General features: G+C 38.2%; 1 protein-coding gene across 3 annotated transcripts in view; it reads right to left on the reverse strand.

Moving 5' to 3' along the window:
• Positions 1–1,804: 1,804 nt before the first annotated feature.
• The window catches only part of PDSS2 (decaprenyl diphosphate synthase subunit 2), a 306,498-nt gene continuing 281,990 nt past the window's right edge, over positions 1,805–26,312 (reverse strand). For all 3 annotated transcript variants that reach the window (XM_075202873.1, XM_075202872.1, XM_075202871.1), the window contains exons 6-9: positions 13,846–14,019; positions 6,034–6,162; positions 5,593–5,628; positions 1,805–3,245 (exon numbers count right to left, since the gene is read on the reverse strand). In XM_075202873.1, the coding sequence (XP_075058974.1) occupies positions 3,087–3,245; positions 5,593–5,628; positions 6,034–6,162; positions 13,846–14,019 (498 nt within the window). In that variant the 3' untranslated portion in view covers positions 1,805–3,086. The remainder of the gene's footprint in view (positions 3,246–5,592; positions 5,629–6,033; positions 6,163–13,845; positions 14,020–26,312) is intronic.

The raw sequence follows: 26,312 nt of genomic DNA on the forward strand, positions 1-26,312 counted from the left end.
CAAGAGCTGCCATTTTTTTTATCCGCTGCTGGAGAGCTGGGGCACCAGAGAAAAGATTAAAAAGATGTCACAGTAGGTATATATTAGCTGAAAGGCAAAACAACAAAGCATTATATTTCGGGAGACTTGCCATATAACACCAGCAGTTTGGTAGGTAGCAATTATCTGATTCAGGTGCACAAATCTGACAGGAGGATCTTGCAACCTTCTTTTTACAAAAACAAAAACACAAGGTTCCTAGTAAGTATGATTTAATAAAACTTTCCTGCAGGGTAGTTTGTTTAAACACCTTTACCCCTTGGCACCCTGGCACGGACCATAGCCAGCAGCCTATATATGTCTGTACCTGGCATACATTTTCTGCCTGAAGCTGACAGCATGGAGTAGTTTGCAGTCAGCATAATGGGTCATCACGCCATGAGCCACAATATGTCCTCCCTGAGGTAAATTCAGGTTGCTCTCACACTGTAGACTGGGTGTCTGAGAAGGTGTCAGAAACCTCTGTCTCAGCCAAACAAGACAAACTTAACCAGATTCAATGGCCAGGATGGCCTTAGTGGGTAAGACACCACCAGATAAGTTTTATGGTATAGACTAGACCAGGACTGTCCAATCTGCAGCCCTCCAGGTGTTGTGAAACTACAAGTCCCAGCATGCCCTTCCAGCTATCAACTGGTTGTCTACTGGCAAAGCATGCTGGGGCTTGTAGTTTCACAACACCTGGAGGGCCGCAGGTTGGAGAGGCCTGGACTAGACTATGAGGTTGCAAAAATTTACACAGCTATCCTTCCATACCACTCTCATTAGAGAGGATGATTTGCTGCTATGTAATCACACCCTAGCACATCAACAACAAAATTCTAGCTCTTTGGAATTCAAAATATCAATTTGGACATCTTTGTAAGCTACTAAGTTATTCTACCACTACTATTGTTATTTTCATCACAAAAATAGCTCAGGGCTTGAATGAAAAACAAAACAATAGTGCAATAAGCAACACATTTTTTTATGCAATAAAGGAGCAGATCACTCTGGACATAAGTCTATAAAAATGCTGCATGCTACCTACATAAAACAGAAGTCCTTCCCTAATCAGAAGAATGCAACAAGCTACCATGCCATAACTTGGTCACATGCTTTTATGCTAGGTGAGAGGAAGGGAGAATTGGAAAAAGGAGAACTTAACTGAAATAACTTTACTTCAAGTGTCTAAGTGAGCGATGTAATGAAATCTGTTTGCTGTGCTAGCTGTCTCCGGATTGGGCTGTAATTACACCACAGAAGGAAGAAAGGTAGCTGAGTCTTAATCTAGATCATTTGTGTAAACTCAGCCTTCTTGTCAACGATGTTCTCACGTTGCATGCATGCAAACCACAAAAATCATCTCCGATGAACAAAACAGAGACAGGCTCGAGATCCGAGCTTGTGATTACCTTATATTCTGTCACTGGAGTTTTGAGAGTTGTTTAATCTGACAAACTAAAGTTAGAAAACATTTTCAGATACACAATGACCATTAAAAACAAAGGAAATCTGTTCTTCCATATTCATTATGTACAAACAGAAGTCCAGCTGGACACATTACTGACAGATTATGTTTTTTTCTGTGAGAAAAGATAGCTGAGATTAAAAGATTTAGGTATGATGCTTTAATATTAATATGCAATTAAATTGTATTTTTCTGTCTGGGCTCTTGTCTGGTCTGACAACCTAAAAATATTAGCATTTGAGCTACTCAGACAAATTATTTTAATGACTTCAGAACAAAAAAAAAACAAATAGAAAAAAATAAAAAACAGTACAATTCTTAAACATATATTTGTTTATTTTATAAATCTAGCAAGTATTACTCTGTTTGGTCACAGCATTCACATGTGCTCTTATTTAACATTAGGATTTATATAAAAAGCAGCATATGTGGGAAGGACACTTTTCTCCAAGAGTTTGCATTAACAGTACCAAAAATGTTGATGACCTCTGTGGCTTTCAAAATAATTTCATGATAAATTTGTATTTTTTTTGTTAATGTGTATTCTACAATTTCCGTCCAATATTTACCTGATCTTTGCATTGTCGAACCAGTACACCTTTCATTACACGGCTGTATGCAATTGTTAATTCATTAATATTATTTCATAACTGCATAGTGTATGCTGCTGTTCAAATGTCAGTAGCTTCACTTACTTTACAGATACTATTATTCCCACAATTTATAATATTCTCATATCTGGAAATCTCAGACACCTTTATAATTGTAAGTGAACTGGTTCTGTTATCCAAAACAAAACCTAGAATTAAAATGTGACATTTAGTTAATAAATGTAAAAAAAAACATGTATTGCATGCTATAGACATTTAGCTGAACATTACAGACATATTCATTTATGGGTCAATAAATTGTACTTCTCTCATTAGACATAAATACTGCAAAATCTCACAACAACTTTGTACCATTGTGTAATGTAGATTGGAGAAGACTGCACGCGCAGTTTTGTCTACAACAGAATACTATTAAGAGATGACTGCATTAATCTTCATTAACAGCATTCAAATAAGTTCTGTGTGCGCATTCAAGACGACTCAGTTTCACATTTCATGGTAATGAGGAGTGTCCTTGATGTGGGCACACGCTGCATGCTGATGTGAACTTAGTTTAGAGAAGAGATTTCCTATTGACACCTGCAGAACCCCGCCCTTCTGTCCTCCCAGGAGCAGGAAAACCACAGGCCACCACACTGGCGCCATCCCTGGTTATGTCCAATCAATAAGGGCTTATTTCCTGGCCATTTGCTGAGGTCACTGCAGCACACCTCATTAATTATTTCTACTTGTTCTGCCTCAAGTATGCTTCTGGCATGACAAGAGAAAATGGTTTGACCTTTTTTTTCTCATTCTATTTTTACCTTTAGCAATTCAGACAAGAAAAGAATAGGTTGCACACCCATCACTCAATGTTATGAATGAGAATCAGGATAAAATCTAGCCCATTGATGACCATTTAAAGGTTTGCAGTCCACAACATTCAGATTTACTAAAATAAAATAAAAAAATAAAAAAAGAGCAGCCACATGTAGCAGAGGACAGTATCACGGAAATCTGGTCACAGCATATACAATGTTCTCTAAGGCAGATCTGGCCTTAGAGGGAGGGAAGCAATGTAAGGTCTCCAGAGCTTTGTTTCCATGGTAACAGCACAGGTCAATAGCTTCTGTCACACCTTTGCCAGCCTTGATGGCCTCTTGCAACTGTAAGAAAGCACAGGCACATGTGAAATGCCAGTCAGATTGCCACATGGCACATTTTTATTATCTCACCGCTATTGTTCCCAACAAAGAATAATACCACCTCTACTAAAATAGGAAAATCTGTAGAGGGCTGCTTAAAGAGATCACTTCATGCTGAACAAACATGAGACAGCTTTTTTGTTTGGTTAAGTGATGGGGAGCGTCATGGTTTGCTTGATTTAGTATCTGCAGAGCTAAAATCGCTACCTTTCGAACATGCTTTTCTTCTCCAGTGACAACTTGTGTCAAGGAGTTTCATATTCACAAAGAAGAGCAGCACTGTGTTTAAACACTGTAAAACAAGGCTGCTAAACTGATCAGCAAGTGACTATTGTTTCCATTCTTAAGAATTTAAATCCATACAGGTCATCATCCTGCTGTATTCATGATTTGAATTTTAACAATGCTGTTATAGTAACTCCTCATTGCTCCTGTCTGCTCAGATGCAGACAATAATTGATATAATAAATGTATCCTAAAAAGCACACTGAACTGAGAAATATTTTAACATTTTAGTATGGTTTCTTTTGCGCCTTTATTTTACAAGAGAAGTCACAGAGCACAGCAGTATTTGTGTTCTCTACAACTCCTCAAATGTGATCCTTTATAGGCTATTTCTGTTATCCAATGAAAATTACCTGGCCAAGAACCGTGATAAAAAGTGTTTTAAATTGGATCTGGACACCAAGCTATTTTGTCAGTATTAAACCGTGACAGGTGAAGGATCTACAACAAGATTGTGTTTTAACTACGAAACACTATTTACAAACCTTATATAAAGATTTAATGGTTAGGACAATGCTCCTAAAGTAAAGTATATTAAAAGCTCCTAAAGTAAAAGTATATTAAAAAACCAGTACTTCTGAAATACAACAGAATTACAACTAACAGTGACATTCCAAAATAATCCTGAAAAAGTTTGTCCCAATATATGTGACCTAAAGATTTGATCATGAAGGAAGATTTTTTTTCCCTTAGCACCTCTAGCCTAGGTCTTCAGGACAGTGTCCAGATCTTGGTTCAACTTTAATTGGATACGGCACCCCAAATCCATGTTCACAAAATAAAATAAAATAGTCTTTACTGCTTCATTATGTCTTGAAGCAAAAATAAAATAAATATTGGGAAACTCCCCACTTACGATTAACACTGGTTGCTAAATGATTATGAACGGCAGTAACCGGGTCTCCCATTAGCCACCACCCAATCATAACCATGCCGCCCACTTGTGATTGGCTTGACTACTTACTACTGGTTATTTAGCTTTGGTTGTTTGTTGTGAGCAGCTAGGTTATTTTATGTTGACATATGTGGGATTTTTTTCTATTCACACTACAGATCAAGAGACAAGAAAGAATGTGTGATGTGAAAAATTGTGTGTATGATTTATTTATTTGTACTTTCTTGGTATGGGCAAGCGTGATCCATGATACTGGGACCACTGGGGTGCCAATCGTATTAATTACCCTGCCCCCTACAACCCATGGGTATGTAGGTGATAAACTCTGTGGGGGTATATTTACTAAACGGCGGGTTTGAAAAAGTGGCGATGTTGCCTATAGCAACCAATCAGATTCTAGCTTTCATTTATTTAGTGCATTCTACAAAATGATAGCTAGTGTCTGATTGGTTGCAATAAGCAACATCTCCACTTTTTCAAACCCGCAGTTTAGTAAATATACCCCTGTGTGTGTGTGTGTGTGTGTGTGTGTTTGTGTATGAAGGCGGGTGGACAGGGGAGTGCTGTTTTTTATGACTCCCTTCTCATTGAGCTGAATGCCCCTGTGCTGTGACTGGTTTTCACTTGTGGTCGTCCTGTTTTAGTGGCAACTAATCCAGCCTGGTTTGTCCATCATACTGGGAGTATTGGGGTGGCAAAGCTGGCTCTGCAGGGTTCAACTTCAGCCTTTGCTAATCTTATTTTCTTTTTACATATTTTGTCTCATTCCTTGTATTTCCATAATACATTTTCAGTCCCAGTTTTAAAAATTTAAATACTGTCTTTTCTTCTCCTTATGACCTTTATTGTATCACATGTACTAGCAGCCATATTTATTTAAAAGTTGTTTATTTGTTTAAATTCCCATTCAATCCCTATGCAGTACAATATTTCTGTTTTCCCAGCTTCAATGCTTCTGTGAGTAGATTAATCTATGTCCTTCTAAACTTCACTTGTGACTGCTAACGCCCAACCATGACAGATATAGACAGCCTGGCAAATTAAAAAGAAACCTTGAGGGAAAGAATCCCTCAAAAGGCACTTTTAAACATGGGACTTCTAAATTATTAGGAACTAACATTTTCTTACCTTTGCTAGGTCTATCAAGTTGCCTTTCAGCTGAGCCTAGAGAGAGAGGAAAGAAAAAAGTATATTATAAAAAAAACATTTTAGATAAAAAAAAATTGCATGCTATTATTTATTATTATTAATAATAATAATAATAATAATAATAATAATAATAAAAACCTGAACATTGTAACAACACTGGATAACTTGTAGGGAGATGTTTGGAAACAAATATTAGATTGTATAAATTATTATAGTACATTACCTTCCAACCAAGAAAAGTAGTATTTTATGTGTGCAATCTTTTGTGAACTTTGTAATAAGCTTAACCACAAGTATTGTAATTGTGTGGGGCTCCTGTGAATAAACTCATTTTAGTGCCTTTTGAAAAGCCAACATGTCTCAATAGCCTTATACATGACACATACATTAAGACTGCTACATTGCCACATGAATGTTCACCTGTTCGACAAGCTCCATCCAGGCCTCTCTTCCTATAGATTCCTGGTGAAGAATGACTGGGGCAGAGTTCAAACTGAAAGATGAAGCACAGTATTTCCCATTCATGAATGGCTGGAGGTCCGAGTTAAGCTGAAATACAATTACCAAATGTTGATTAATATAATGAATCCTAATCATGGTCTTAAATTTAGTTTTTTTCAGAATCAAATAACTACAAAACAGTATTTAAGAGCATGAAACATGTTGCAGTGACATAGGGGAAGTGCACCAATTCCCAATAAAATAAAATGTCTTAGCAAGCATCCATTCTGAGTGTGATTACATTTCTTATTCAGGTATTCAGTATTACCTGGGAGTGCACACCTCTCCCCGCTGGAGGGTTGACTTCAATATCACATTTCATATTAGTACAGGTAGACAAACTTAGCTGCCACTTGTTCACTTATAGAGGTTTATTCAATTCCTGGATTACTTACATCACACGTACAATGGGGGTAAATACCACTCCAGACTTACCAGAATATGGAGAGTAAAAAAGGTACCTTTGCTGAAAGTCTCAATAGAATAGTATAAAAATAATATAATGTAGGTGTATTTAAATAACATTTTTATGTTTAAGGATCTAACTTATCAGCTTGATCTTCAAGAGAAAATTATACATTTAATCAGCCTCCTTTAATAGTGAATTAGATATTTCATTTTCACCACTGTTATTAACTCTACCACTTCCATCTATAGACTGACATGTCGTCCATTATACAGCTATAAACTATAAAGTCTCTGGTGCTTACTATTATTAATTACTTTTTTGCTACTATATACAAAGTACTATATCAACCTTGCGTTTTGGGCAGACAAAATAATGGGGAGAACCATGATATGAGATGGCCAGCAATTGGTACTGTGATATCCCTCTCCAATGAAGCAACTATGAGCCTTATTCATTAAGGATCTTAAATGAGGAGGATCCTTATTTCAGTCTCCTGGACAAAACCATGTTACAATACAAGAGGTGCAAATGAGTGTTCTGTTTTGCACATAAGTTAAATGCTGACTGTTTTTTCATGTAACACACACAAATCAACTTTAAATTTCAGTGTACAAATAAGCTAAAAAGTATTTGTGTGTTACATAAAAAAACAGTCAGTATTTATTTTATGTGCAAAACAGAACACTCATTTGCACCCCTTTATTGTAACATGGTTTTGTCCAGGAGACTGAAATAAGGATCCTCTTCATTTAAGGTCCTTAATGAATCAGGCCCTATATCACTATTTCTCCATTTGGGTTTTGAGTTGTGCAGATTTTTTTATTCTTTTATTTTTTACTTTGTTTATATTTATTAATTGTTGTCATCTGTGCCAGTTTACACATTTTATAGGCTGTACTTTCATAAAGTCAATAAAATACCATCAATAAATATAAATGTGAACAAAATGATGAAGTAATTATGAACCTACAGTCCTGCTGGTTGAAAACATGCTGCTGTATGTCCATTATTTGCAATACATTAACATCTGGCCTTGTTTTGTTTCGCTTATATTCCCATAAGTGTTGAGGAGTTTGCAATGTAACAGGAAAAAATCATTGCTGTCATCCGGAGTAGGCCAGGATGCTCCTGGGCAAAACATAAAAACTTCAGGGAATACATCACCAGAGTGCTCTGTACATGGAAAATACTCTTGAATTATGAATTTAAAATCTGTTATTTCCCATTACCTTAAACAACATGAAGAGGGATAAAACATTTTAGACCTGGTGCAGAGTTGGCAGCAAAATGGGTTTATTTACGTAAAAAAAGCAGTATGGAAAATAATCACTACTCCTATAAGCGGAGCTGCACAGATCCTTACAGGAGTAAATACATGCATATGACTAAAGGCAAAATCGGGAAGACCTAAGCTACCAGCAGCTATGACAGGTTGGGCTAGTGACACTATAATAGGAATAGCTGCAGCATCGGGTCCCCCTATCACAATGTCAACAAGCCCTAACTTGTTGTGCATGGTGCAGAATTCCCTAAAGGAATCGGGCCAGCAAAAAAAATGTGCCCAACCCCTCACCTAGAAGAGAACAGTCCTGTGGTAAAAGCACTAGGGATCTTCCCACTCTCCTGGTGTGGTGTGTGTGAGGTATTTTTGGTTGATGTACTACTAGTACATTGTATCAATGTAGCTCATTGCAGTTAGTAGGGTGGGGTCTTAACATTACTAACCAACACAGAGAGTTTTTCCACACTCTGACCATTCAGAGTGAAGGTGCTCTTTGTTGATTAGTGTGACAATTTTATTATTATTATAACATTTTATTTATAGGGCGCCACAAAGTGTCCACAGCGCTGTACAGTAACAAACAGTAGGACAGTACAAGGTATAACAGTATGGTGCAATAAACAAGTAGCACCATAACTCAGGTAGCTTAAATCACATCTAATAAGAAAGGGTGAAAGGGCGAGGGAAATTCAGCACAGCAGGGAACTTGTGCCATAGAGTGTGGGTGCAGCTAACAGGTTAAGAGCCTCTGAAAGGTGCAGAGAAAAGCAGGAGTGGAGTCAGTGGGCAGTTGACCCAAGAAGGAGGTCGGCAGAGTAGCTGGAGAGCAAAATTAAAAGTGATGGAAACAGTAGGAGAGAAGGCTCTGCTCAGAGGAACTTACAATCTTAAGGGAAGGGTGGAAAAACCGAAGACACAAGGGGTGAAAAATTGACAGGCTCACATGGAGCGAGAAGGAAGAAGGGTATAAAGGGAGAGGTAACAGACAAGGTAGGTAGATAAGAGGATGACTAATAGGCTGTTAAGAAAAGGTGGGTTTTTAATGCCTGTTTGAAACTACTCAGATTGGGTGATGTTCTGATATAATGAGGGAGATCGTTCCAATGGAGGGGGCAGCACGGGAGAAGTCTTGAATACCTGAGTAAGAAGAGGTAATCAGAGGGGAGGAGAGGCGACGATTGTTGTGGGCAGGATGGAGTGTGAATAGAGATGAGGTTGGAGATGTAGGGAGCAGTGCAGTTGGCTAGGGCCTTGTATGTGAGGGTCAGGAGCTTGAAAAGGATTCTGTAGGAGAAGCGGTACCAGTGAAGGGTTTGATAGAGGGGAGAGACAGATGTGGAGCATCTAGAAAGAAAGACAAATCTAGCAGCAGCATTGAGTATAAATCGGAGGAGTGAGATGAGAGTCAGGGAGGACAGTAAAGAGAAGGTTACAGTAGTCCAACCAAGAGATCATCAGAGAGTCAATGAGAGATTTGGTGGCATCCTGGAAGAGCAATGTTACGTAGCGAGAAGTGAAAGGATTTAGCAAGAGAATGAATGTTCTCTTGCTAAATCCTCTTTATCCTCTCCTCTTTTAATCCTCTTCTGTTGCTAAATTCTCTTGGGGGGGAAAAGGAGAGAGAGGAATTGAGGGGAACACATGACATAATGGAATGATCAACAGTGATAGAGAGGCCAGAGGGGGAGGTTCTAGATGGGGAAAAGACAATAAGTTCGGTTTTAGAGCTCAGAGTCTGTCATTCGTGGCTCCGCAACAAGCAATTCTTTGTTGTACAGGTGGGGTTTTTTTTCCAACCCAATGGATTTTTAAACCTGGAAGACAGAAGAGAACACCCAATGGAATTAGGTGAGCAATAAATGGCTAAAAGAGGGTGTTGTGTCAGGGAGGAATTTGCTGTGGTGTATTTCAGTATATTTTTTTATTACATGTACACTAAAGGTCCTAGCGGGCCCTGGACGCCAGGGCATGCTGGTACTTGTAGCTCAACAAGAGTCAGCAGGCTCTGGCAGCCATGGTTAAGCTGGCACTGTACAAGCACCAACATACCTACGCAGTATTGGGCTGCCAGTGCTTGCTAGGGACCACATGCTGCAGGTTTCGCCTTTATAGTGTCATAGTCTAGTGCTGGTAGTGTTTTTTTCTAGGGGTGATCCCAGTATTCGTCCCCTACTGAAACTGCCTCTACCAGCCTAGGTTATGAGCGGCTGTTGAGGGTAAGAGGTTTGTCATTTTTTTACATTTATTTATACACAGCAGAGATCCGTGCAGATGATGATCATCATCAGCACGGATGTCAGCACCAGCCTTCAGACAACCGCAAATGATATGCCTACTGGCAGGCGTATATGAAGGTCTGAGTCGAATTTGCGTGATCACGCCCTTACTGCTCTTGGGCTGCATTTACATGACCCTTCCCTACCTGTTCCGACTCTCCAGGAATAAGGAGGCTCACACTGTGTTCCCACATATGCGTGTGGCCTCAGTGTCACACATATTTACATCTGATCTAGCATTTGCTGGAGTAGTCATGTTATGCAGGTTATGAATGGATAGTAAGTGGATGTATTTTCTGTACTTAAAAGCCCTCAGGTAGCTCTGCATTTGGGATGGCAAGCATATGATCATATTCATTTGGCACATTTGCACTTTTCCATGTGCATTCTTGGACCTGAACAACGGAATGTGATGCTTTGTCACAACAGCATATGAACAGCTATTCCTGTTTAAACACAAATGAAGTGTAAATGAACAACATATCAGTGTATTCATGGTATTTTTTTAAAATCTGTTTATTTTCGACATGAAATTCCCTTTATGTGCTTCAGAAAAAGAGCCAGTTAAACTTGAGGAAATGTTGGTCATTATTAAATATAATCACTTCCAGGGGTAAATTTATCAAGCTGCGGGTTTTAAAAAGTGGAAATCAGATTCTAGCTATCATTTTGTAGAATGTACTAAACAGATGATAATTAGAATCTCATTGGTTGTTATAGGCAACATCTCCACTTTTTCAAAACTGCAGCTTGATAAATTTACTCCCTGGAGTAGCTTGTAGGTTAAGTCTTCTAAAAATAATGTAAGCTTAATAGTGATATTCTGGGATAATCTCTGCTGCACATTGGCTGCATCTACCCAATCTACTATACTAGACATGTTCTGCAGTCAATGTGTTAGATGAATAACTTGATATCTGCTAAAACAAGATGTTTGTCTGACAATTGCTCCTCAAAGGACTGGCTATGCTTGTAATGCCTACCCGTCTTCTCATTATGGAAATGGTACTAACAGCTTTTAAAAATGAGCTCTGTAAAAGTAGGCAGACTAATACACCATCTTGCTGCCCCAGAACTTTATGTTGTTCGTCTGTTCAACAAGTCATCTCTCCTGGACTTTAATGTCACTATACATAATAAAATCAGAGAATCGTGTTCCTGGTGCATTGATATCAGTGTCAACGATTGCCAGAGATTTCATTATTTTTGATGATTTGCAAAGCATACAACATGCATAACAGGTCATGCCCAACTAGCAAATATTGAACTAAAGCTTGTTTATACATCTAGCTTTTTTGTGGTAAGTCACATCGGAAGCTTCCACCTTATAGCAGAGACAGGAGTTTGTTTAATTCTTATATTACTTAGCAGAACAAAACATGACTATTATCCCAATTTACTGATGTCAGCAGAAATCACAATACTTTGAGAAAGATGGACACAGCAGCTCCTAGACAGCAATGCCTGGAACTATAGAACTAATATAAAAGTCCAGGTAAATTACCTATTTATACCAAGTACGAACAGATGATACTTTTTTTCCTCTTCTGTTTCTCTTTGCTATTGAAAAATTAAACATGATGGGCCCGAGTCATGAAGGAATGCAAAGCAAAAAAAGAAGTAACTTTGCACCTTGGTAAAACCATGTTGCATTGGAGGGGGAGGTAAATTTAAAATGTGGGGACAAATTTATAGTTCGGTAGGGAATGTCCTAAATGAACTTTAAATTTCAGTGTAAAAATAAAGCTAACAAGTATTTGTGTGCTACATGAAAAATCAGCCACTATTTAACTTACGTGCAAAATAATAAAACTAATTTACACCCCTTGAATTGTAACATGGTTTGTCCAGGATCAAATTTACTACTTTTATTGCTTTCTTCTCCTTAATGACTCAGGCCTGATATGACTAGCAGTATCTTTTGAAATAAACTGTACTGTTTTCCCATTTAAAGCTGTTGCCATTCACAAACATCTAAGGAGAAATTCACTAAAGTGCGTTACTATTATGGTTCGGATGCATCCTCGCATCAGATGAGGTTTTCAGCTCCAAACCGCATGTTTGGAAGACCACATCTGATCTTTCTGTGTTTTGAAAACCCCTAAATCACATTGGGATTTTTTTCAAAACTGCACAGTGAAAGCGGATGTGGTTTGCATATATGTATTGCTTGCAAGTTCAACCGTGCCCGGCTTGAAAGGTTGGGTGTTTACCACTCTGCCACCCTCACTAGTTTTACTACATTTGAAGCAATATTGTGTGAAAAAGTTTCTAAAAGCAACAATATGCAATAACAGTCATAGATGGAGGATCAATAATTTTCTATATAATGTGGAGGCATATATGTGCTGGAGAGAGGTATGCTGGGAGTGGGTATGAGAAATAGCATGCATGCCAACTTTCAAAATTTCTCCCCCGGGAGATCCGGGGAGAAGTCATGTGACAGGGGGATAGGAGGGAGTGTGGTGATGTTGTCGCGTCACCATAGCCCCACCCCCACTATAAAATGCCGAAATTCACGGCAATGAATAGCGGGGGGCGGTAGTTTATGATGCAATTAAGCTCCGCCTCTCAATGCTGTGAATTTTGGCAAATCCGGGAGGCTTGCTACTTTTTCCGGGAGTCCAGGAGGACTCCCTGAAATTCGTGAGTCTCCCGGGAATTCTGAGAGAGTAGGCAAGTATGAAAAATAGTGTAGGTCATTTTTGTAACAGGTGCTTTGTGTTGTGTTTTGGGAGATGTAGGTGTGTGGGTTAGATAGAATATGAAGAATTTGAGAGATTAAGGAGTTGCAGTGTTTGTTTCATTGAATAATGTTGTGGTTTTGTTGTTGATTGAAGTGGTATAATGTTTTGCTCAGCCCAGCTTAATCCAGTTTAACTTCAGGTTCACTTCTAGTAACATACTTATAGCCAGATAAACATATTCGGTTTGAGCATTCTCGCCAAAGCCCTGTCTAGTTTACAAACTGCAGAACACACTGTATAATTTGTATTCTTTCCATGTATAAAGATCAGAATGTCATGTACTTTGATGATTGGTTTGGCCTATAGTAAATTGCAGTTTACAAACTGCACATAAAAATATAAAAAACCATGCGCTTAAGCAAAACCGTACTTTAGAAAATGTCCCTCCTAGCCACTATCTAATCATTCATGCAACAGAAATAGATTGATTCAATTGTCAATAAAATAATTTATATTCACTTTTGTCTTCACTAAAAATAAATAGTCTTAGTTAGCTTTAGTTAGCTATGTAGCCAACAACTGACATGCCTGCATCCAAGACCAAAGCAAACCAACAATTAGGTGCCTCTTCTTATAAGTGAACTTGAATGAACTTCCAATAATTCCTGCTAGTTGTTTTGAGGATGGGTTCTTGTATTTCTATATTATCTGCCAGCCAGCAAACAAACTACCTGTGGAGAAAGTGTTTAATTCCAAAGAACACAGTCTTCCAGCAGTGTAAATGTGGATTCCATGCTGTAGCTGGAAGAGACCACCCGATGCTTACATTACGGAAATATAATACTTTGTGAGCTGCCTAGAAGATGAGCATCTTTACAAATCAAAGACGATATATAAAAAAATTAAATAGTTGTGACTTCAATGAAAAATGTTCATATTGTAGCCCAAGGGGAACGTACTGGATGCAGAAGTTGTGTATATCATATTCTAGAAGCACATCATAGCCATGCAAAGTCCCCCAACTCATGTAAAACAAAATGTGTCTGACAGTGAAAAATAATATGTGACCATACATACCTTGTAACTTAAAGACATGTGCTTCCCGTACTGGAAAGCCATAGACTGAACCTCTGGATCATGCTTTGCTAGTAACATTGCAGCTTGACAGCTCTTGGCCAACAATGCACCATGAGAGAGGAAAATGTGTTCTATCCAGTTGGCTATTCCAATATCATCAGGGAAAGTATTTTTCTAAAATGAAGATGTGTTTAGAAATGAGGATTTTATGAAAAAAATATTTTCATATTCTTTAAAATACAAACAATGTGTTTAATGTGTAGCCACAAATATCATTTTATTGAATCATTGTAGTTTTCAGAATAAATCAGCATGTAGTGTTGGCTAAATCATAAATTTAGGATGAACACACTGGTAAAAATATTTATATACATTACAGGCTGGTTGAAAAAACTTTTTTGCAATAATGATCAGAAGATTCAACAAATATAAACAATTATTCTTTATCGAACTTAAATACTTAGAATGCTGGAGGGTATTTTTTATGAAAACAATTAACAAACATATAAAAATGTACTATGAATGTATATTTTATAGTAAGATTTGATCAGAAATCATGAATAATAGCGTTTCATTTTGTTTAATAGCTCACAGAACCAAACAAACAAAATGTTTAATTAATAAATTAATAGGTAAATTAGTTTAATTGGTATGATTCAGTCTCATGAACTGTAATAAAATGATATACACTAATCACAGATATGGTCATTGGCCTTACTGGGAAAATTTCAGTGGCACAATTTTTTTTTATTTCTTAAAGTGCGTTTTTTTCTTCCGGGGGAGCTCCCCTGGACCAAGGGTGCTAGCAGGGGGCAGGGTGGTGGTTAGTGGCTGGCCCCTCTTATGGGACCATTGGAAGTATGTATCATATGGAAAGGAATATTGGAATAATGTGTTAGTAGGCAACTAAACAATTTGGAGCACAGAGTCATAAACCAGTTGATGATAATGCAAAAGCATTGATGTATTTTTATAACACAGTATTAGCAGCTTTTGCCTTGCATTATTTTAGAAATGCCCCACCATGTCTTAAGACATCACAGCTAGATTTTCCCAAATGTTACTACAATCAAATTCCAGTGGTAGAAAATCCCACCTACTTTTGTGTTGGTCACACCCACATATTATTTGGTCCCACCAGCTTGAGGCCACTTGAATAATTTTTTCCAGGGCCACTTTAAGTTCCCAATCCGCCCTTGCCAATGAATGTCAGTTATTTGCAAGATATCTGAAATTGCAGCAACAGCCATATCTACAACTGTCGATTTAAGACAAAAGTTCTATATCTAGTATCAGGAGTTATGTTGCAGTTGTGGTACCCAGCATGATTTTAATTAGGCAAAATGCTTTTTTAAAAGTCAAGTTAGGGTGGTTACCTTTTAACATTTTAATGCACATCTAAGGGAAGGAAAATTATATCTATTTTTGTCATAGTAATCTATTTAAATTAACCGTTTTGCTCCTCCCACAAATACAGGTTAAATGTAAGCACCAAACTCACAACAATTTTGCGATTTATCACATTCTATTAGATTTTTCCATTGAAGCAGATACAATTATTTTAATTACATTTAATACAGAAGATGTATAATACACAGGAGCCCTTCACAATGTATATGATGCACACTAGTGTCCAACTATCACCTGCAAGACCATATCAAAAATCACTGTGAGGTTTAACCCCTATATACCACATAAGAAAAGATCTAGAGGTATATTTACCAAACTGCGGGTTTGAAAAAGTGGAAATGTTGCCTATAGCAACCAATCAGATTATAGCTGTCATTTTGTAGAATGTACTAAATAAATGAGAACTAGAATCCGATTGGTTGCTGAAGGCAACATCTCCACTTTTTCAAACCCGCAGTTTAGTAAATATACCGCTTAAGCTGGGTACACACTACACTGTTTTCGGTCAATAATCGGCTCAAACAGCCGACATACGACCGCTCGTTCAAAAATCGGGTCAGTTTGTGCAGTGACACGATGGTCAAAAGTCTGCCCAAATGGACGATTATAGCCTCATTTGGTTGGTCGTACAGTTTAATATTTTCGTTCCAATCTCGTTTCCGCTGCGTAGTGTGTATAAACTTCCGACCGATCCACAACAGTGAGTACAAAATTACAGTCATTGCTCACGACAACATGGCTGTAAAAAGTCGCTAAAGGGATGTCCGCTCTTCCCTTTATCGTCCTAAACAAGGCTAGTGTGTATGCAGTCCATGGACCGAGCGATCAGACCATCGATCGCATGTAAAATCGCTCGCATAAAAAGTTGGTCGAAATTTCTGTAGTGTGTACCCAGCTTTAGTTTCAATGCTTAAAACTTCATAGATTCATTGAGTGAAAGCTTAAATATTCCACTGTGGCTGCCAGACACAGAAAAGACCTGCTATGCAATCACGCTGCTGCAGGAATCTCAAGTGTGTAAGCCAGCATGACAACCGAGCGTCAGGTTAATTGGGGAAAGAAAGGGAGTGAAGTGGGGTTTAAAAAAAATAAAAGGAGAGTGAGAGAATATTATAAGTGAATCCGAAAGGAGTAGAGGCAAAAAAAAACCCAAAACCTCCAAACATAGATAAAGGAGATAACAGGGCTTATATAACATGACATAAGTGTTACCAGATATGTAATTAATTAAAATATTACAGATAATAGTTTACACTTATAGAAAGAAATAGATTGGTTATGATATAGTTTATTAGGGGCATAGCTAGGGCTGTGCGATAGGGGCGAACGCTGAAAAGAGGCACACTTTATCAATATTTTAAGTTCTTCTGGCTAAAATTGAGGGCTGGAGGTGCAGCATTTTTGTTTCTCAAATCAGGCGCTAAAATTTGAAGACACGGCTCTGTAGTTTATCTGCATAAAATGTGTCAAATAGGGAATTCGTTTTTGGATGTTAAAATCTTATTCACAGCAAACAAATGAATGCTAGGATAGGTAGTCCAAAAGATCACTGATTAGGCTATAAAAACAGGGTGTACAATAGATTAGAGTCAAAACTTAGAACACCTGTGTATGAATAACGAGTTTGTCCACTGTAATCAGCTAACACAAAGAGATCACTGATATTTACATTAGGGATCCCACGTAAAATGCTATTTATACATCAAAATCAACCCAGGGAGCGGCGAGCAAAACGCCGGTGTTGAAACGATCGTAATAACGGTAATAGTGCGCAGGCTGCATTACTTTTTACGGTAACACGGCCAATTGAATTCCTCCCTTAGTGATGAAAAGATATCCTACATTTTATGGCGCCCTCTTTTCTTGTCACCCTGATGTAGAATTGTTTAAGGACTCTGGAAAATTACTCAGGCTAGATTGCATTACACTATGGGAAAATTCCATGGAGGTATGGTATAATTATTGGACAATTTAAAGTAAGAGTAATCTTAAGTTCAGTTGTAGATGGAGTTGGTGAGGGGACAAAATGAAGGAGTCTATGATATCTAAGGAAAGGTAGCCATATATTTACCCTCATATCATTCTTGCAAGTATGTATTTCGTGTTTAGTGTTTGCAAAATAGTTTTGTGTTTTTGTTATGCAAGCCGTTAAGGAAGCATAAATAATTAGAAGACTTATTACCACTGAGTCATTAAGGTGAGCAAGGCATAAACATTTGATCCTGGACAAACCATGTTACAATGCAAGGGGTGCAAAATTGTTTATAATTTTGCATGTAAGGAAAATACTGGCTGTTTTTTCACGCAGCACACAAATATTGAACAGCTTTATTTTTACACAGAAATTTAAAGTTGTTCTAGGACATTCCCTACCCTAAATATAAATATGTCCCCACATTTTAAATTTACCTCCTCTCCAATGAAACATGGTTTTGCCCAAGTGCAAAGTTACTAATTTTTTTGCTTTGCTCTCCTTAATGACTCAGGCCCATTTCTTATCTTGTATAAATAAAGTATTAGTTAAATAGAACTGAGTTTTCATGCCTTGAACTAACTTTGGAATCATTAAAACTATATATAAATATTTATTTATTATACAGGGTGATTCAAAAGTCGCAGTACACCCTTTTATTTCAAAAACTCTACAGGAATTGGGCCGATTGGCCGATTTCAAGATGGCATCCATGTTTGGTACATACCGTAAAAGATAGACCACGTCACCCATACCTTACTGGAGTATTCAGGTATCCCAATTTCCTGTAGAGTTTTTGAAATAAAAGGGTGTACTGCGACTTTGAATCACCCTGCATATATAAGGCTGCAGTGTTGGACAAAATATATTCTTCAAAGTCAATGAGAGAAGATCATATATCTTTGCATGTAGTTTATTTATTATCACATAGATATATTTCTTGGACTGTAGCTAAATACAGTACACCCCATTAAAACACATGCAGCCAGTCACATGCACACATACGCATAAATGTGTGATTAGACTAGTTAATTTCGCCTTTTTAGTTACAAACCAGCCAATTGTAAGCCATACTTACCAACTTTGGAGATCTCCCCTCCATGCTGCGTATTGGGGGTGAGGTCATGCGAACAGCATCATTAAGCCCCACCCCTCTGTGAAAATGAACAAAATTTGGCCTATTACAGCAGGGGACGGGGTCAATATGCCAAAAATAATCCCACCCCCACCCACTTCACCAACGATGTGGGCAGCATGTGGGAAGTTGCCCTGCTCTCCCGGGAGTCTAGGAGAACTCCTAAAAATTCGTGAGTCTCCCGGACATTCAGAGACAGTAGCCAACTATGTTGTAAGCCTGACATAATATATTTGGAGACATATAGGAGATATATATATATATATATATATATATATATATATATTAATACTTATATTATAAATAGAATAAATATCAGATTCTGCAACACATGACATGAATGGATAGATTGATTACTGTAGTGTATATAGTTTTTAATAAGCACACTGATAACCTAAATATATAAGGAACGGCAGATACTGAACTGTTTACTTCTAAGCTCATGTGCATAATACGAAAGATGACAGTTGAGCATATGATATAAATACATTTTTTAGAAGACACTACTAACGTCTAACTTTGCGGAACTATAAAGTAGTCCACATTCATATAAAGAATGTGAGTCTTCACTTGCCTTCCTCAAGTACAGGTGAAGACCCACATTCTTATTGGGTAAGTGATGTAATATAGAAACATAGAATTTGACGACAGACAAGAACCGCTTAGCCCATTTAGTCTGCCCATTGTTTCATTAACCTATAGTGACCTCAAACCCTATTCGATCCTTTATTCTTTATATGGATATTCTTATGTCTATCCAAAGCATGCTTAAATTGCTCTACTGTATTAGCCTCAACCACCTCTGATGGAAGGCTATTCCACTTATCCACTACCCTTTCTGTGAAGTAATTTTTCCTCAAATTTCCTCTGAACCTACTTCCCTCCAGTGTCAGTGCATGTCCTTGTGTTCTAGTACTTCTCTTCCTTTGAAGAATGTTTCCCTCTTGTACCTTGCTCAAACCCTTGATATATTTGAAAGTTTCTATCATGTCTCCCCCCTTTCCTCTCTCTGCTCCAAACTATACATATTAAGATCTTTTAGTCTTCCCGGGTAAGTTTAGTGTGTAGCTACTAATTGTGTAGCTACTAATGTCTCTGTAGTTACATCTTTTTGAATATAAATTTATATGGACGCAAAAGAGAGGTTGTTCAACTAACATTATGCTTTGCTCTTTAAGTGGTTTGAAAACATTTGAACTCTTTAGAATTGGTTCGCCATTTGGTCTTGCGCCCTCTTTCCCATCTGCATTAAGGATTTGATGTACATGACAATGCCATAAGCCTTCTCCAACAGTAACAGTATACACTAAGGAACCAGATCTTGAAATGATTTTCCCAAGTTGCCATTTGTCCTCTAGAAAATTTTGTGCTAGCACTTCTTGACCAAAATCAAAATTTCTAGTTGTTTTTTCATATTTATTTGAATTGCTTCTTACGGACTCCTTGACATCCTTCTGGCTTAAATAGGTTCCAAAAAGACCTCAGGTTCCTGCGGAGGAACATAATTGCTGCAGTTTGTCCTGTAGTACGTTCTTCATTTTGATAAACACATATGAAATTGTTGATTTTGAGTTGAACAGTAATTTGCTTGTGGCTCATGGTCCTGATATACTGAACAGATCTTTTTTTATTTTTTTTATTTTGAAACCGCAGAGACAAAAGAGGTAACATACTTAACAGTTATGCCAACAACACGTGGCAGATAATACAAAAATAGAAGACCCAAATTAGCACATATAAAATTTAGCCCTAGCGTCATTTAGGAAACAGTGCTGAAAGAAGAAACAGGGTAATCCATTAGTTGTTAAGACTTGAAAACATTTATGGTAAAGCGGTGTTTTTGTTTTTTGGGGGTTTTTTGGGGTGGGGAGGGGGGGTGTAGAAGGGAGGGAGGGGGGGGGGGAGGGTATAGGCTTAGGTTGTTCGAATCAAACAATACCCGGAACAGGAGATTGTTTCCACTTGAACCATGGTGTCCAAACTTCCCGGAATTTGGGAACAGTGTCATTCAGTAGAGCAGAGATGTGTTCCATAGAGGAGATAAACCAAATACGATTAAGCAGCTCTGTTTTAGAAGGAGCGGATGGTTGCTTCCATGCTCTTGCAACAAGTAACTTGGAAGCCTGGTAGATATGAGCGATTAAACAGTTTTCGGCCTTGCTTGTATCAGGAATAGGTTGATTTAGCAACACCTGAGCTGGTACCTTAGTAACTCTGATTCCAGTTACCTTACGTGTAATAGCCAGAGTTAGATTCCAAAAAGCTTGGACAACCGGGCATTCCCACCAAATGTGCAGAAAACTACCCTTAGCTCCACATAAGTGCCAGCAACGGTCAGAAGCAGATGGGTACATACGGTGCAGTTTTTCTGGGTCTAGGTACCAGCGCAAATAAATTTTAAAGCAATTTTCTTGAACACCTGCGTTTATGGAGACCTTTGCAGTTTTCGCACGAATGGTAGACCACTCCTCGCTGTCCAGTGTTATCCCTAGATCTTGTTGCCAAGCCTCCTCGTGAGGTTCGGGAATTTGGTCCAGAGGGGCTATAAGCATGCGGTACAAAATTGAAATGTTACCCCTGCGTCCCGCCGAATGTATACAATGTCGCTCAAATGGGGATCTTTTACGCAATCGGGTGGATCCGGCTTGTGACTGTATAAAGTTCTGAATTTGTATATATTGGAAATGAACCGATAGGGGCGGATGGCATTTATTCTGGATTTCTTCATATAAGGCAGGAGCAGTTTCCCCCACAATATGGAGGAAGCATTCCATTTTATGCCTTTTCCACCAGTCGGCTGTCACTTTTGACCTAGCTGGCTGAAAAAGTGGGTGAGTCCAGATAGGTGTCAAAGGAGACGGGTAAGGTGCCAGGCTATGTTTTTTGTTGGCCAGATCCCAAGAATTTAGTGTAAAAGATATGGAGGGGCAAGAGTATGCCGCAACAGGTCTACTGGATCTGGGAAGCCATGGTAGGTGATGCACGGGGGTGACTGGTGACAAAACATTTTCAATGTCCACCCACTTTTTCAGGCCCGGGTTAAGGTGCCAAGAAATGACAAAACTTAACTGAGTAGCCAGAAAGTATTCATGTATTAGCGGAAGGCCAAGGCCTCCAGCCTCTTTGGGCTTAGCCAGCATGGTCTTACTTAATCTAGGTTTCTTTCCTTGCCATATAAACCGGTTACAGGTCGATTGGAGCGTTATTAAGATTTTGCGAGGGATTGGTACTGGGAGTGTTTGAAATAAATAAAGTAGGCGGGGAAGGATGTTTATCTTAATTACCTGAATTCCCATTTAGATAAGTCTTGTTGGATATTGGTTAGTAGAGGTAGATAGATAGTAGAGGTAGAGGTAGATAGTTTGAATTGTAAAGACCAGAAAAGTGTTTAGTGATATTTATCCCCAAATATCTGATTGAGTGAGGCCGCCATTGAAATGTAAGGACTGTTGGAGAGCTTCTCTAGTGATACGAGGGATATGAAGCGGTAATGCCTCAGACTTAGAGTCATTGATTTTGTAACCCGATAGCTTACCAAAATGTTCTAGTTCTAACATTAAATTTGGGAGCGAAACCATCGGGTTTGTCAATGTTAATAATACATTGTCGGCAAAGAGGGAATTTTTATATTGTTCAGCACCCAGGGAGATACCAGTTATGTCAGGATTGCAGCGTATTTTGGCTGCTAGAGGTTCTATGCATAGAGCGAACAGTAGTGGGGACAGCGGGCAACCTTACTGAACAGATTTTTAAGCTAATCTATTTGTGGCTGGGTGGTATGGTGCTGGAGTGAAATGTTTTATGCCATTACTTTTCAGGAACCTCTGGAATTTGGAAATGAACCGACCTCCAGTATCACAGATTTGTTTGGGTAACCCATCTCTAGAGAAGATACAGCAATAGTTTTCTCAGACAACAGATTGCAGGCCACTTTGAATGTGCATCCACTGCAAGCACAAACATGTGATCCATGAAGGGACCTGTTAAATCAATATGAACATTCCCAAGAGTGTAATGGCATTGCTGGATGTGAGTTTTGAACAGTCTTATAATATTGACTCAGTCCGACAATCGATTCCAGGCCTCCATACGCAACATTTAGCTAAGACCTTCATTTTTACTGTACCAAGATGGTCTTCATGCAATTCTTCCAATATCCCTGTACAATGCTTGGTAGCCACTACTACTCTGGACCCACACATTAATGTTCCTTGAGATACAGATGGTTAGTCTCGTCTTCCTAAACATCCTGGATACAATAAGTTGCCATGTTTTACCAATTTTTAACTGTAATATTAAAGAATTTAGATAACACCAAATAATTTCTGGTTTCTAACTTGATAATAGCATTAGTTATTGGAAGCTGCCCTACCAAAATAGAGTGATATCTTCACGGTCCACTTGGATAGACTCATCAGCTTGCCTTAGAGGGGATCATGACAAATCGTCAATATTGCCGCAATGTTTCATTCCTTTAAATTCAATCTTATAAGTGTGAACTCGAATAAGAATAAGGAACATCTTGTAATCTGGCAGCTGTCATTGCAGGAACTCCCTTCTGAAGATTGAATATAGACACAAGAGGTTGGTGGTCTGTGACCAATATGAATCAACCACTGTTAACCCCTTTGCCACTTTTTTGGGCTGCTCACATTCCAACATCAATATCAGTAATTTGCTTATGCAGTAACCACACAAATGATACCTTTTTATTTTCCAGAAAACTTTAAAGTTTTAGAAAATATCATTAGTTTGCTTATACCTCCTGTCAATGCAAAATATCAACACCTAATATGGCAAAAAAAGTTTTTGCTTTTTTAAATTGAAACTGCAAGAAAGTAAACTAAAAGAAAATGAATATATTTTTTTCTAAACACCACTTAAAATACTTTGTGGGGCTTGCTTTGGAATTAATCAACTGTAAGAGGCAGGATTACAAACATAGTTTTCATAACAAGATATGCACTTGGAAATAAAAAAGCACTTGTAGAGCTTTATTATTGCTTTCGCCCCATTCCCAGGCTGTGATGACATCATTAAGTCCCATCCCTCCCACAAGCAGCTAGAGGAAATAGCTGTGTGAGGCAGGTATGCATAACTACCACTAGATAGATAGTGATGGGTTAAAATGCATGAAGACCTTGTCTGATGTGACCAGCTGCTTTGTCTCTTGAAAAGCCTTTACACATTTTGTAAAACATTTCAATGGTGCGGCCTTCCATAAGATAGCACTCAATGGCTGTAATACTGTTGATATATGAGGTAGAAATTTGTGAAAATAAATTACTGGACTATAGTTGTGGTGCTCGTAGCACTGCTTCAATATTGTTGTCAGACTTGGGCAAACTATTTTTTGTTAATTACAGTCTACATTAAGAAATGTCTTCTTTCAAATTCCCATTTATCTTGATTGGCTCTCAGATCATATTCATGTAGTGTGGTGAGTACACTTTTAAGATTGTTTAAATGGTCATCTTTTTCTGTAATGGCAATAACATTAAGGTAACCTATGCCAAATTGCTGGAGCTGAAGCTATTCCAAAGACAAGACAGTTGTATTTAAACAAACCTTTGTGTGTGTTGATTGTCAAGTATTCCTTTGACATATCTTCAACTTCCATTTGTATATACGCTAGTGCCAAATCTATTTTTATAAAGCGGTCTCTTCCTAACAGAGCTGTCCTCAATCTTTGTTAGCGGACATTGTACTATGTGCAGCACTGGATTAGTCGTTGTTGTAAAGTCACAGAATATGTTAATGTTTTCCACTTTACCTTTCTTCAATACTGGAACTATGGGCACTCACTCCATTCTACAGGTGACAAAAGTCCAGCATTTTCTAGTATTTCAGCTCCGCCTCCACCCTTGGTCAAATTACATATGGTCGATCTTTGTAAAATTTCTGAGTAGCTTTTTTATCCAATACAATGCTGGCTTTCATTTTTTGAGTGTTCCTAATCCTTTTTCAAATATACGTAGTGCATCAGTTAACTTATTAATTCTCTTAATAGCAGCATCCCTATTTGATACAAACAATGCTGGTGTGACATTTTGTAATACTTCCAGGTATAATTTGTGTTTTTATATTTGTATTTCTCATCAAAAATGTTCCCTACAGGAGACACTTTTTCTTCAGTATAAGTCTTCAACAATACAGAGTTTTTTCGTAATGGAATTTCTGTAAACAACTTGTAATACTCTTTTACTGTAATAACTGAAAGGGCAAATCCTGTGTCTAATTCCATTTTTACCTTAACTCCTGTCACTTCAGGGTGATCCACATTACTTTTCAGTTCTCCACAATTATACTAGGCAATTCAAGATAGGATAGTCTTTTTCTGCTCAGACTCGCTTTCTGTCACCTAGTGCATCTATGAAGGTTTATTTCGTTCATGGTGACTTTTCTGTTTAATTACCTGATTGTGCAATCTTTCAATATGTTCCTTTTTATGACATGTCGTGCATTCATTCCTTTTAAAGCAACAGTGGCTGGCTTCATGTGAGGTCTGACCATATCGAATACAATACATTATCTGTTTAAAATACAGCTGGTGTGTCATACATTCTTTTGTGACAACATAATTTGTCCACAATTACTAGTGGATTGGGGTTTAAATGGTTCATTAGAACATCAACAAACATTTTGCTAGTGCATTTTATTGATGTTAATAAACTTGGCAACAAATTGTAAGTCTTTGACCACATTACAGTTAGGACTCACTCTTCTTTTCCACTGCAAACATTATTTGCATCACAATAAAGTAAAAAAAATAAATTCTACATACACTATATGGACAAAAGTATTCAGACGCATGACCATTACACCAGTAGGTAGGGACTGTAATAACATTGATTTCAAATACATATACTTTAATATTCCACAAGATGTTAGAGTGTTTCTGTGGGAATTTGGGAGCATTCAGGAGGTCAGGCACTGATGTTGGACGAGAAGGCCTGGCTTGCAATCTCAGTTCATCCCAAAAGTGTTTGATGTGGTTGAGGTCAGGGCTAAGTGCAAGCCAGTCAAGTTCTTCCACACCAAACTCATCAAACCATGTCTTTGTAGACCTTGCTTTGTGAACTGGGGCACAGTCATGTTGGAATAAAAAAGGGGTCTTCCCCAAACTGTTGCCACAAAGTTGGAAGAATAGCATTGTCCAAAATTACTTGGTATGTGGAAGCATTAAGATTCACTGGAGATAAGGGGCCTAGTCCAAACCCTGAAAAACAGTCCCATACCATTATCCCTCCTCCACCAAACTTCACAGTTGGCATAATACAGTCAGACAAGTAACGTTCTCCCAGCATCCGCCATACCCAGACTCGCCCACCTGACTGCCTAAGAGAGAAGCTTGATTTGTCACTCCACAGAACACGTTTCCACTGCTCCACAGTCCAGTCTCTGTGTGATTTACACCCCTCCATCTGACGATTGGCATTAATCTTGGTGATGTGAGGCTTGCATGCAGTTGTTGGCCATAGAAACCCATTCCATTAAGCTCACGCCGCACCGTTTTTGTGCTTACGTTAATGCCAGTGGAAGTTCGGAACTCTACAGCTATGAAATCAGCAGAGAGTTATCAACTTTTACGCACCATGCACCTTAGCAGTCGTTGGCTCTTTCATTTTATGCTGTCTTCCACTTCATGGCTGAGTTACTGTTGTTCCTAAACGCTTCCACTTTCTAATAATATCACTTACGGTTGACTGTGGAATATCCAGCAGGGATGAAATGTCACAGTACTACACTTGAAGTCACTGAGCTCTTCAGAACAAAACATTTTCTTTCATAAATGTTTGGAAATGGAAATTGCATAGCTAGGTGCTTAATTTTATACACCGCAGGCAACAGGTCTGATTGAAACACCTGAATTCAATAATTAACAGGTGTGGCTAAATACTTTTGTCATATAGTGTATGTGACACGATCTTCTATAGTGCCATTGAAGGC

This window comes from Mixophyes fleayi, chromosome 3, assembly GCF_038048845.1.
Source record: "Mixophyes fleayi isolate aMixFle1 chromosome 3, aMixFle1.hap1, whole genome shotgun sequence".
In the NCBI taxonomy this organism is placed as follows: Eukaryota; Metazoa; Chordata; class Amphibia; order Anura; family Limnodynastidae; genus Mixophyes; species Mixophyes fleayi.